Source organism: Ursus americanus, chromosome 15, assembly GCF_024610735.1.
Source record: "Ursus americanus isolate L20-20 chromosome 15, mUrsAme1.1.p, whole genome shotgun sequence".
Taxonomy (NCBI): domain Eukaryota; kingdom Metazoa; phylum Chordata; class Mammalia; order Carnivora; family Ursidae; genus Ursus; species Ursus americanus.
This window is the reverse complement of record NC_142141.1, coordinates 23,713,654-23,726,761: the sequence shown is the minus strand read 5'-3', so window position 1 is coordinate 23,726,761 and position 13,108 is coordinate 23,713,654. Positions and strand designations below refer to the sequence as shown.

Sequence of the window (13,108 nt, the reverse complement as noted above, 5' to 3'; positions counted from 1 at the left end):
GCCGGACCAACTCTACCACCTGAATCCAAATCACCATTGGCCCAGCCAATAAGAACCAAACCTAGGCCTTTCCCTGGAATCACTGCGAATAAATTATATTGCTTCCCCCAGGCCGCCCAGGAGGCAGAACGGAAGCTTGGGCCCGCTGGTGGCTAGAGTGCCAAATCAGGGAAGAAACGCCCACGAGTGAAGCCACCCATAGAAGTTCAACTCACAGAGGCAGAATCCTGACAACATCATTTGGGTCCCTGGAACCAGCCAAGCCTGAAGCCCTGGGCTGTTCGGTCACAGAAGCCAATACATAACCCTTCTGCTTAGGATGTGGTGTGCTGTCATGGGCACTTGCAACGAAGCAGGACGTGACTTGTAAGGAGAGCAAGCAAAGCCTGAGAACCTCTCCTGCTCCTTTCTAGATGAAGGTACCAGGGATCTGCAGAGCGGGCCTACTGGCTCTAGGAGCCCAGGAAAGGCAGAGCACAGCCTTCAGGAGGGGAGAGACTCCTTACCTGTGCTGGTTTGGCCATGGTCTCAGGTTCTGCAGTGGTAACACTGTGGAGAAGAAAGAGACCCATGAGTGTGGTCCCCTCCATGCTTTCCCCCAGTTTCCTCAGCCTTCTTGCCTCCTGAGGGAAGCTATGCTCCTCCTGCTGCTTTCCAGCTGCCTCCAGCCCTTTAGGTTCAAGTCCACCCAGACCTGCCTCAAGACAATGGATAGACTGGCCTGGGTCCAGACTCTCCCACCAGGATGGGAGAGGGACTTGGAACTGAGCGGGAGACAGGGCATGACCCCTGAACACACGCCGCCTCTGGGCCATGCCAGGCACTTTCCCACATATCCCACTCAATCCTCACAGCCATCCGATTCTCCCTTCCCCCCAGAGGACAAAATGGAGGATGGGGAGTCAGGGAGGTTGCATCATTTACCCAAAGTCACACAGCTTAAAACTGAATTCAACAAAGTCCAGATTCCATAGTCCAAGCTATCTGCACCACGCACGCTCTATGTTGAAGTCACCAAGCATGGTTCCAGAAGCCATGGCTTAACATTCTGCAGATGAGAACGCTCAAAGGGCTCTGGGCCACCTGCTCCAAATATCTGCAGGGCTAGTGTTCCCGTGTTAAGTCAGTGAGGATTTCTTGAGCACCTGCTCTGATTAGGCATGGCTCTAGGCACTGCGGATACAGCAATCAATAAAAGAGATTTTTAAAACCCTGCTTTTCTGCAGCTCACTCTATAATGGGGAAGAATAACAAGAGCATATGGCAAAAAGTAAGGAGAAAAGATAACGCTTGGTCAGGAGTAGAAGCCCAGGCCGCGTGGTCAGAGGATCACGAACCACGTGGGTACGTGGGGGCGTGCGGTCAAGGGACTCAGGGTGGCTAAAGCCACAGCGGGGGACCAGGGCCTGAGGCCACAGTAAAGGCTCTAGATTCTTCCCCGTCAGGACAAACAGGACACAAGATCTTATCAAAGGGGGTGTAGGAGACAGGGTCTAGAGGGAAGAAATAAACAAAAACGTCTTATACCAAAAAAGAAATGGAGAAAGGGCTGTCCCCGGCTTGGAAAGGGGAAGAGAAGGGGGCACGGGCCGGCGAGCCCTGCCAGCAGGAAGGCAAAGGTGGAAGTGAAGCCACTTTCCTGGGACAAGAGGAGAAAGGGCCGCTGCTTTCCATTTCGGTCAGGACTGTATCATTTGATCTTTTTAAGCCATGTCTGTGTATTACTTTTTAAAAGTAAGAATAATAAACTCTATCTGGCTTATTCAGTAAGACCTACACAGAGCTGAACTAGAAGAGGAGAAACCGGGGTGGCATTTTGGCTCAGTGCTTTCCAGTTCCCCACGTCCCCCACCACCAAACAACAACAAAACACACAACGACTTAGGGGAAATCGGCCCTTCTTGACCTCAGCCCATAATCCCGCTGGAGACGGTGCGACACAGTGGGGAAAACACAGGTTTTGGAGTCAAACGGACAGAACTGGATTCAAATACATGTTGTCACTTATTAGCTCCGTGACCTTGGGCACATTGCTCACCTCTGAGTTCAAGGTCACCTCACGTACAAAGCTGGGGATTTCCCTTTCCTGCCTTGTAGGGCTGTTGGAGGATGAGACCGTAGCTTGTGTCAAGGGCAGAGCCCAGGACGCCAGGCATTCACTGTACTGGTGGGGGGTTCTGACGGGGCTTTGTTGTGTTTGCCTGTAGCCCCAGTGCCTGATCATGAACCCCCCAAATTGCAGTCAGCAGACAGACAGGAGGTGGGGCTGGGGGTGAACAGCAGAGGAGACAGATCCGTCTGCAACCCCAGCAGAGCTGGAGGAAACTCTGCTGTTTGCCTGACAACCAGGGGCCCCTCTGTACAAATGTGCAACTTTCATCAGAAAGTGGGCAGGGGACGGGAAACCACATCTACCCCAGGGTCTGGCCAGGAGCCGGCTCTAGCTTTTCCAGCCAGGGGCATGGTGTGGGCAGAGGGTGAGGGACCCCCAAGGCCAGCACAGCAATAGGGACCAAAGGAGGCCCGGAAAGTCCTCTGGGCAGGGAGGGCTGAGGCCTATCACCTGCACCTCAAGTCTGGAAGCATTTTCCTTTGGCCTTGTTGCTGGAAACTTCAGCTGCTGGCTGCAGCCCAGGCCCATCTGGACAAGAGCCCCTTTCCAAGGAGAGATGGCTTAGAGGAAGGGCCTCTGAGTCTTCGGGAAAATATTTTCAGCTCGGAGAGCAGTTTATATGTGCTTCATGCGAATGTAGGTCTTGTGTATACACAGAAAGTAAGCTTCTTCCAGAACTAGATGTGGAGACTGCAGTTCAGGGGTGGGGGAGGAGGGAGGGCATCTCCAACAGCCCCTCCTCTGTGGGCTCAGGGGAGCTCTGGAGCTAATCACACCGGTGCCATTAACCTGGCTTTACAAGGGTCTCTGCTCCCTTCCAGAGCAACGCAGACCCTACCTCTCCATTTGGCTGAATAAATGTTTTAGGCACAAAGTTTCAGAATCCCAGAGGGCTCTTAACCATCCACTACTTCAGGCCCTTCATCTTCTGGGTGCAGTGAAGACATCTCAGGGAGGATAAGTGACTTGCCAAGGCCCAGACCATGGCCAATATCTGTGCCTCCAAACCCCAGGTCAAAACCCCCACACAACTGTGGACCCTGGCTGCAACAGGACATTAGGAAGGGGCCAAAGAAAAAGACCTAGGTCTGGTTCCCAATCTATCTGTAACCTTAGACAAGTCAGGTTCCCTCTCTGGACGTCAGTTTCTTCATCTATAAAATGGGGCTATATCACTTTCTCTTTGGGAAAATCCAGAGTGGATGAGAAAGGCTTTTATAGATTCCAATTACAGATTTTCACAGTAGAATCTCAGAATATCAGTCCCAGGAGGGTTCTTCTCCAAACCTCCCCCTTATCCAGTATGCAAGTTTTATCATCCTGGCTGAAACAGCTTCTCAAGACTGGCAGGTGTGGCCACTCTAAACCTGTGTCTCTCTCCTCCCAGGACCTGGATATACAGGAGGGCTCATTGTGGCTGATCATTCCAGAAATTCATTCTAGGGTAGAGTCTCCTACTGGCTTTGTGCTACTGTGGCCAGCCCCTGCCTTAGTTCTTCAGCCCATAAGCAATCATGTTTCCTTCCTCTCCCTTTGGGAGCTCCAGAATGATTCCAGCAGGAATGCTCTGGGGCAGAGAACACACCAGAACTGGCAGGATTCGTGGGCTGCCGCTGGCCCCAAAGTGCAAGAGTTGGGGAAACCAAGAACTGGACAGGGGACGGGGCTTGTCCAACTCATGAGAGAGGCATGGGCTTTGAGGTCGGACCTAGCTGTGAGTCACAGCTCTGCCCCCGGTTTGTGATTTAGGTAAATTACCTTCATTGAATCTCAATTTCCACATCTGCAAAATGCACATAAAAATAATCTCCAAGTACTGAGAAACAAATGAAACAGCAGGTGAAGAGCCCTAAGCCCAGTGCCTATTACAGAGTAAAGGCTCAAGAAATGATAGCTTTTTAGCCATCCAAGCCTCACTCAAAAGAACAGAAAAATCTAAAATGCAGTTTTTATATTCTCACCTCAAGAAGCTGGAACAGCAACAGAGGGACAGGCCTAATCCACGCACAAGGAAGCAGCTGACCAAAATTAGAGCTAAAATCAATCAAGCAGAAACCAGAAGTACAGTAGAGCAGATCAACAGGACTAGAAGCTGGTTCTTTGAGAGAATCAATAAAATTGACAGACCACTGGCAAGACTTATCCAAAAGAAAAGAGAAAGGACCCAGATTATTAAAATTATGAATGAAAAAGGAGAGGTCACGATGAACACCATTGAAATTGGAAGGATTATTAGAAATTTTTATCAACAGCTATATGCCAATAAACTAAGCAATCTGGAAGAGATGGAATCCTTCCTGGAAACCTATAAACTACCAAGATTGAAACCGGAAGAAATTGATTCCTTAAACAGGCCAATTAATTATGAAGAAATTGAGTCAGTGATAAACAACCTTCCAAATAACAAAACTCCAGGCCCGGACGGTTTTCCTGGGGAATTCTACCAAACATTCAAAGAAGAAATAATACCTATTCTCCTAAAGCTATTTCAAAAAATAGAAACAGAAGGAAAGCTACCAAACTCATTCTATGAGGCCAATATTACCTTGATCCCCAAACCAGGCAAAGACCCCATCAAAAAGGAGAATTACAGACCGATTTCCCTAATGAATATGGACGCCAAAATCCTCAACAAGATACTTGCTAATAGAATCCAACAGTACATTAAAAGGATTATCCATCACGATCAAGTGGGATTCATACCTGGGATGCAAGCGTGGTTCAATATTCGCAAATCAATCAGCGTGATACATCATATCAACAAGAAAAGACTCAGGAACCATATGATCCTCTCAATCGATGCCGAAAAAGCATTTGACAAAATACAGCATCCTTTCCTGATTAAAACCCTTCAGAGTGTAGGAATAGAAGGTACATTTCTCAATCTCATAAAAGCCATCTATGAAAAGCCTACTGCAAATATTATTCTCAATGGGGAAAAGCTGGAAGCCTTTCCCTTAAGATCAGGAACTCGACAAGGATGCCCACTCTCGCCACTATTATTCAACATAGTACTAGAAGTCCTTGCAACAGCAATCAGACGACAAAAAGGGATCAAAGGTATTCAAATTGGCAAAGAAGAAGTCAAAATGTCTCTCTTTGCAGACGACATGATACTCTATATGGAAAACCCAAAAGAATCCACTCCCAAACTATTAGAAGTTATAGAGCAATCCAGTAACGTGGCGGGATACAAAATCAATGCTCAGAAATCAGTTGCATTTCTATACACGAATAACGAGACTGAAGAAAGAGAAATTAGGGAATCCATCCCATTTACAATAGCACCAAAAACCATACGTTACCTTGGAATTAACTTAACCAGAGACGTAAAGGACCTATATTCTAGAAACTATAAATCACTCTTGAAAGACATTGAGGAAGACATAAAAAGATGGAAAGATATTCCATGCTCATGGATCGGAAGAATTAACATAGTTAAAATGTCCATGCTACCCAGAGCAATCTACACTTTCAATGCTATCCCGATCAAAATACCGAGGACATTTTTCAAAGAACTGGAACAAACAGTCCTTAAATTTGTATGGAAACAGAAAAGGCCCCGAATCTCCAAGGAACTGTTGAAAAGGAAAAACAAAGCTGGGGGCATCACAATGCCGGATTTCGAGCTGTACTACAAAGCTCTGATCACAAAGACAGCATGGTACTGGCACAAAAACAGACACATAGACCAATGGAACAGTATAGAGAGCCCAGAAATGGACCCTCGGCTCTTTGGGCAACTAATATTTGATAAAGCAGGAAAAAACATCCGGTGGGAAAAAGACAGTCTCTTCAATAAATGGTGCTGGGAAAATTGGACAGCTACATGCAAAAGAATGAAACTTGACCACTGTCTCACACCATACACAAAGATAAACTCCAAATGGATGAAAGACCTCGATGTGAGACAGGAATCCATCAAAATTCTAGAGGAGAACATAGGCAACAACCTCTACGACATCGGCCAAAGCAACCTTTTTCATGACACATCCCCAAAGGCAAGAGAAACAAAAGATAAAATGAATTTATGGGACTTCATCAAGATTAAAAGTTTCTGCACAGCCAAGGAAACAGTCAGAAAAACTAAGAGGCAGCCCACGGAATGGGAGAATATATTTGCAAATGACACTACAGATAAAGGACTGGTATCCAAGATCTACAAAGAACTTCTCAAACTCAATACACGAGAAACAAATAAACAAATCAAAAAATGGGCAGAAGATATGAACAGACACTTTTCCAATGAAGACATACAAATGGGTAACAGACACATGAAAAAATGTTCAAAATCATTAGCCATCAAGGAAATTCAAATCAAAACCACACTGAGATACCACCTTACGCCAGTTAGAATGGCAAAAATAGACAAGGCAAGAGACAACAATTGTTGGAGAGGATGTGGAGAAAGGGGATCCCTCCTACATTGTTGGTGGAAATGCAAGTTGGTACAGCCACTCTGGAAAACAGTGTGGAGGTCCCTTAAAAAGTTAAAAATTGAGCTACCCTATGATCCAGCCATTGCACTACTGGGTATTTACCCCAAAGATACAGACGTAGTGAAGAGAAGGGCCATATGCACCCCAATGTTCATAGCAGCAATGTCCACAATAGCTAAATCGTGGAAGGAGCCGAGATGCCCTTCAACAGATGACTGGATTAAGAAGTTGTGGTCCATATATACGATGGAATATTACTCAGCTATCAGAAAGAACGAGTTCTCAACATTTGCTACAACATGGACAGCACTGGAGGAGATAATGCTAAGTGAAATAAGTCAAGCAGAGAAAGACAACTATCATATGATTTCTCTCATCTATGGAACATAAGAACTAGGATGATCGGTAGGGGAAGAAAGGGATAAAGAAAGGGGGGGTAATCAGAAGGGGGAATGAAACATAAGAGACTATGGACTATGAGAAACAAACTGAGGACTTCAGAGGGGAGGGGGGTGGGGGAATGGGATAGACCGGTGATGGGTAATAAGGAGGGCACGTATTGCATGGAGCACTGGGTGTTATACACAACTAATGAATCATCGAGCCTTACATCGGAAACCGGGGATGTACTGTATGGTGACTAACATAATATAATAAAAAATCATTAAAAAAAAAATTTAAAAAGAAAAAAAAAAAAGAAATGATAGCTTTTATTATGATATACCCAAACATTTACAACGGAGGCAGTGTGGCCTCATAATAAAGAACACAGGCTCTGCAGTCCTAGCCTGAGTTCAAATTCAGACATTCCAGAAAATTCCTAGTTCATGACTTAGGGCAAGTTCTGTTATTTCTCTCTGACTCAGTTTCTTCATCTAGGAAATGCTAACCTCATAAGGTTTTTTTGTGAAAATTCAATGGGCTAAGGCAGGTAAAATGCTCAGCATGGCCAGCAACACATTAAATGTTTAGTAAGTGGTGGCTTCTGTCATCCCAGTCACCATCTGTGGGGTACCGGGCACAATGAGCAAAAATACTACAACTTTCTAAATGGTTTTTTTTTTTTTTTTTTACCTTGTCCTTTTCTGTTGCACGTGTGTTGTATATATCGAGTTAAAGACACAGGTTAGGGTTCGGGCACAATCAGGAGTCTGGATGTCATGGAATGAAGCGGACGGAGGAGAGAGGGGATGTCAGAACAGAAACACAGGCCTAAGAAAAAGCATTTCTGTCTTCTAAAGGTACGTTGCATGCTTTGGAGGAATAGAGCGTGATTTAGGGTGGGAGGAGATGCTGAGTTTTAGGGGGTGAAACCAGATATGTGTGGGGGAAGGCAATTTGAGAAAAATCAAAAAGTAACGTGGAAGGTCACGCAAAAACTCACCCAGACCTCTGTGCCACAGGAGGGACTGGGGGACTCTAACTTGAGCTGTGTCACTGCTTGCCCACGTGGCCCCAGTGACCCCCTTCAATGCGGGCCCTCGCAGCTCAGCATTCAAGGCCCACGACATCCTTCCTGATTTATCTGCCATCCCCTCTTTCCTCTTCACCCACCACCACTCCCCTTCCCCGCCTCCCACCCGCCCAAGCCAAGAACCTCTTTCACCAGCCTTTTCTATCTAGCCAAGGAGCATCAAAACCATTGCTTTTCAATTCCGGCTTCATGAATCCCACCTGGGGAGTTTTTCCAATTTACCAAAGCCTAAGGTCAACCCCCTGAGATTCTGATTCATCAGTTCTGGGGTGAGGCCTGGGCTTTGGTAATTTTTAAAAATTTTCCTAGGTGATTCTTCCAACTCCTCCAGGAAGCCAACATGGATTTCTCTCTCCTTTGAACCCCCACAGTACTCAGAAGCCATCTACATTCGACTGACTTGGATTCAACCATTCTGGATTTACCATTCCTCGAGCAGATGGAGGCTGCCCGCCTCCAAGGTATTCTAGGAAAAAAATCCCTACTTCAAACTCTCCAGGTTATGATTCCAGTCTGTCTGAGCAATTTTACAGCTCAGTCATTTGTAGGTAAATGGTAGTAATGCAAAATAATTCTTAACAGACATGCTCATACTGTCCTATTTGGTGAAGGTCCAATTAATCTCTCTCCCCTTTGACCAGAAAAACCAGTTTGCCTCCATTTATACATTCCTTTTAATAAAAGTGTCTACTGAGTCTCTTTCAAGCTGGCCGTAATATCTGCCTGTCCAGTCATTAGTCAGTGAGTAGAAAAAATCTTTGGCACATGATCTTTCTCTATCTTTTGAATCATGACTTTACTGTTTCTTAAAAATTACTGTGTCTGCTTCTTTGCTGCACCCCTTACCACAGGGTGTGGCTCATTAGGATTGTTGGGTGAAATGCACTGAGTTGTTTTACTGCTTCCTTAGGAACCCCCATTGGGGTGGGGGGGGAATCACACAATAAAAGGACATCCAGCCTAGCTAGGGGTCTTCGAACTGTGCTTGATTCCTCATCATACAGCCAGGACAGGAAATAACTTGAGGGGTTAAGTATAATTTGCCCAATGTGATAAAGAAAATTAGTGACTAAGGAGGAGCTCATTTTTCAAAAAAATATTTACTGAGCATGACCCTTGGTAGGAGATGGGGACAGAACAAAAACTGAGACAGAGGAGTCTCCCACCCACACACGGCCGGCAACCTACTGCTGTCATCCGTCATTGTTTCATGGCCGGCAACCTACTGCTGTCATCCATCATTGCTTTGATCCTATGTACCCCCAGCTACCAAAGGAACAAAAATTGAGTATTTACCATGATAAAAATAAACTTTATAAGCATGAGATTAAAAGCATATGTAGTAAGAGGCCTCATAGTTTCTTCCTGTACCACAGAAAATCATCTTAGCACCTCCCAGGATGTGTGCACCGGACTTCAGAGGCCCGAGGCCTGTAAGATCACGATCCTTCCCCTCCCCTTTTGCAGATGGCTCCTCCCCCAGGCTGCAGGAAGACATCAGGACCAGCCCCACTGTCCTCCAGGAGCTAGCCTCTGACGAAGCCCGGGGAAATGCCACTCCTGGCCCTGAGCCTGGGCACAACCCCCTCCAGCTCGAGACACTCAGGTTTCTTAGAGAGCAGTGTCTTTCCCTCTCCTGACCCAGAACCATTGATCTCAGGGCTGGGCAAGGCCCCAGGAGATCATCAGGCTGCCCCAGGCTTGGAAATGGATGGGCCGGGGTTTGAATCCCAGCTCAGGTCACTTTTGTGAGAGTAGGAATTGTAGAGTCCAACAGGACAGAGGCTGGAGCCACACTGCCCGAGACTGAAGCCTGACCTGCCCTTCAGGAGCTGTGTGGACTTGGGTAAGTACTTAGCCTCGTATGTAAAACAGGATAAAAATAGTGCCGATCTCAGAGGAGTTGTGGTGAGGATGAAACGAAGACACATCTAGAGCTTAGAAGTGGCCTTGACGCATAGGAAACACATGTGCATTTAGTAGTATTTCTCCCCTAAACTTCTGAGGGCTGACTTTTCACATCTGCAAAATGGGCAGGGAAGCAGCATCCAATACACCAAGGGTTCAGCCAGGGCCTGGCAAGTTGGAAGGTTCAATAAGTAAAGGAGATTATGATTTAATTACGGTTTAAGAGGTACCGAGACACCCGTTTTACAGATGAGGAAACTGAGGCTCAGGTCACCTGCCTTCTCAAGCACCACACCCTTCCGAGATTACAACGGGAGCCCTTGCTTCTCGGTGTGCCGCACTCTACGGTTCACCAGGCACGCTCACCTCTGCCGTCTTATAATCTCAGGCGGTGAGTGCCAGCCGCATCCTCTTTTTACAGATGGGGAATCTGAGGCTCAAAGAACGGGAGCTTCTCGATCCCAGGAGGAAAGGAAATGCAGTGTGGCTGGGTTCCAAGCCAAGAAGTGTCTAAGCATAAAGGCCCCCCCCTCAAGACTTCCTCTCCTCCGTTGTGGGGGTGGCAGGGGTGCGGATAAGCCCCGGACTTGCATGCTCAGAAATCAGGGTACAGACCACATCCTGCACGTTGTCCCCACCCAGGAAGTATCTTGGAGAAGCTGTGTGGGGTGAGGCTAAGTGATACCCCCCGGGCCTCCCCAGAAAATCCTAGAATAATGCAACATGAAGAGTCATGCAGCCCCAACCCATTTTACCAGCTGGGTGCCCTGGGCACACCTCTTGCCCCTCTAGGGAGGAAGGAACGAAGGCCTGGAGGGCTAGGTGCGCCCAGGGCCTGGCTGCTCAGAGGCAGGGCAGCGGCTGGGGCGGGAGCCTGGTGGCCCAGGGCTCCTGCTGGGTGCTGCAGTGCAGTGGCTCCAGGGCTCCAGACGCTGGCAGCTCCCCAACACTGCAGAGCGTCCCCCACCCCTTCCCAGGGTCAGCTGCAATAGGCAAGGTCCCACACTTCCCAAGGACAGCCCCCTACTCTACACACTGGTATCCACATTCTGCCCCAGCAAGAGCTATGGCCCTTACCCAGAAACCACAAATATTTTCTGAATCCAAGCAGCCAGTGCCTTGGGAACAAAGGGTGGAAGGCAAAGGAAGATGGATGAGTGACTGTCACAGCTGCAGAGGGGGATGCAGGCCTGGGCCTCCCTCCCCAGCCCCACCCAACTCCCAGAATCCTACTCAGAACAGTTGAATCCTAGAATACCAGCGCGGGAAGTGGCAGCCGGTTCAGCAGCCTTTGCTACAGCCAGTTAACGAAGGCCCACGCGGGGAAGGACCTTGCCCAAGGAGCCCTCCAGCGCCCGGGAACTGTAACCCTGCTTTCCACGGACTCCCAGGCCAGTGCCCTCTGTGTGGCACTGGGCCTGCCAGCCAGAAGGGCAGGGTCTGTGGGAGCAGCAGCTGGAACGGTCATTCACCTGGAAGGGCAAAGCAGGACAGGATATCCCTTCTGGGTCAGTGGGGCCAGCAATTTCAGGTGTGCTTTGGGTGGGGCGGGAGGGGGAAGTGAGTGAAAAGGGCAGACTGAGGAAACCAGAGTCCTTTGGCCAACCCCGGAGCCATATGTCCAAATTTGGAATTGTCAAAGAAGACCCGAGGGGGTTTAGAGAAAAGGAGGGGTAGGAAGGCAGCAAAGGCTGGATTCTCTTCCCAAAGGACCCCACCCCTCCCCTTACAGGGCCTACAAGGCCTACAAGGCTTCCCAAGCCTGGAATCAAGACTTCCCAAACTTGTAATCATTCCTTGCAGCTGACAAATTAATCAATTTTAACAATAGCCATCATTTCCACGGAGAGGGGCTGGGTTTGTATCAGCTCTGGACTTGGAGTGGTTTGAGACTCGAAGAGGGAAAGCTATTGATTCAAGGTCACACTGCAAGTCGATGATGGAGCTGGGATTGGATTCAGGGTATTTCAGTCCCATGCTGGTATTTCGGGAGTTATCTGAAGACCTAAGCTTTGGTAGGGCCTAAACTAGGCTTCCGGAGAGCGGGGAGCAGGCAGAAGGGTGGGGCATCTGGCCTTAGGGCCCAGTTGCAAGTCTCCTTCAGGCCAGCGGTGGTCCAAAGGGACGGGAGGGTCCCTGGGGTGTGAACATGCCAGTTCCCCACGGGTCTGCACACCGAGAGCCCTCCCCCCAACAACACACAGAAACCACTTCACAAGCGGCTGGAGGGTCTGCCTCTTCCTGCAGCCCGTCTTTGGCCTCCTCAGCCACACCCTTCCCTGTGGGTACTTAGGACCGCCCGCCCCCCCGCCCCCCGTCCTGCTGCCCCCAACCCCAGGTCTTCTAAGTCTCTCCAGCCCCCCTACCCCTCCCAAAGCACGTCCAGCATCCAGCGCTGCCTCCTCCCGAGTGCCCCCAGCCCCTGGACCGCACCCGCGGCAGAGTCCGCCCCCCCCCTCCCCTCCCCTGTTCCCCTCCCATCCCCCAGCCTTCGCTTCTGCGCCCGCAGTCCTAGATTTGTTCCACTGCGCTCCCCCAGACACATCGAGCCCGAGACCCTCTCGGGTTCCCGCGCCCTCGGGTTCCCGCCCCCGCGGCCCCCCACCTGCCCGCGCCCGCCCCCTGCCCGCGCCCCTCCCTGGAGCCCTGCGGGAGGCACAGGTCAGCGATGACAGGGCGTTTATCGCTTGTCCCCACGTCTCTGCAGCCCCCGGGAGGGGGGAGGGTCCCCTGATGCGATCCCCTCTCCGGCCTCAACCCACTCACCGCGCGGCGGAGGCTTCCTGTCGCGAACGAGCGGACGGACACAGAGCTCGCAGGGTGGGAGCCCGTTAGCCGAGCAGTAGCAGCAGCCGCAGCGCGGGGCGGGCCGGGAGGACAGCCGGAGGCTCGCGGGCCGGACACGTGGCGCGCGGAGGCCAATCCGGCTCGCCCCACCTTCCCTCCTCCATCCCCACCCCCCAAGTTCATTCGCTCCTGGAATCTTAGAATGTCACCGGCCGAGAAGGGCCCCGCCAGCACCTACGTCAGTGCTCAGACCCCGACCGAGTCCTAGAGAAGGTAGAGGGATTTGGCCAGGGTCACAGGGCCACTCAGGACCAGAAGTCAGGGCTTCCGATTTCCTGAACTGGACATTTCCCCCCAAATTCCTACCACTCGCCAAAGCTTTGTTGA

At 49.6% G+C, this 13,108-nt stretch overlaps 1 protein-coding gene across 2 annotated transcripts in view; it reads right to left on the bottom strand.

The window, feature by feature from the left end:
- The window catches only part of ANXA6 (annexin A6), a 49,372-nt gene extending 36,519 nt beyond the window's left edge, over nucleotides 1-12,853 (bottom strand). For both annotated transcript variants that reach the window (XM_045815268.2, XM_045815269.2), the window contains exons 1-2: nucleotides 12,701-12,853; nucleotides 507-549 (exon numbers count right to left, since the gene is read on the bottom strand). In XM_045815268.2, the coding sequence (XP_045671224.2) occupies nucleotides 507-524 (18 nt within the window). In that variant the 5' untranslated portion in view covers nucleotides 525-549; nucleotides 12,701-12,853. The remainder of the gene's footprint in view (nucleotides 1-506; nucleotides 550-12,700) is intronic.
- Between the last annotated feature and the right edge of the window lie 255 nt (nucleotides 12,854-13,108).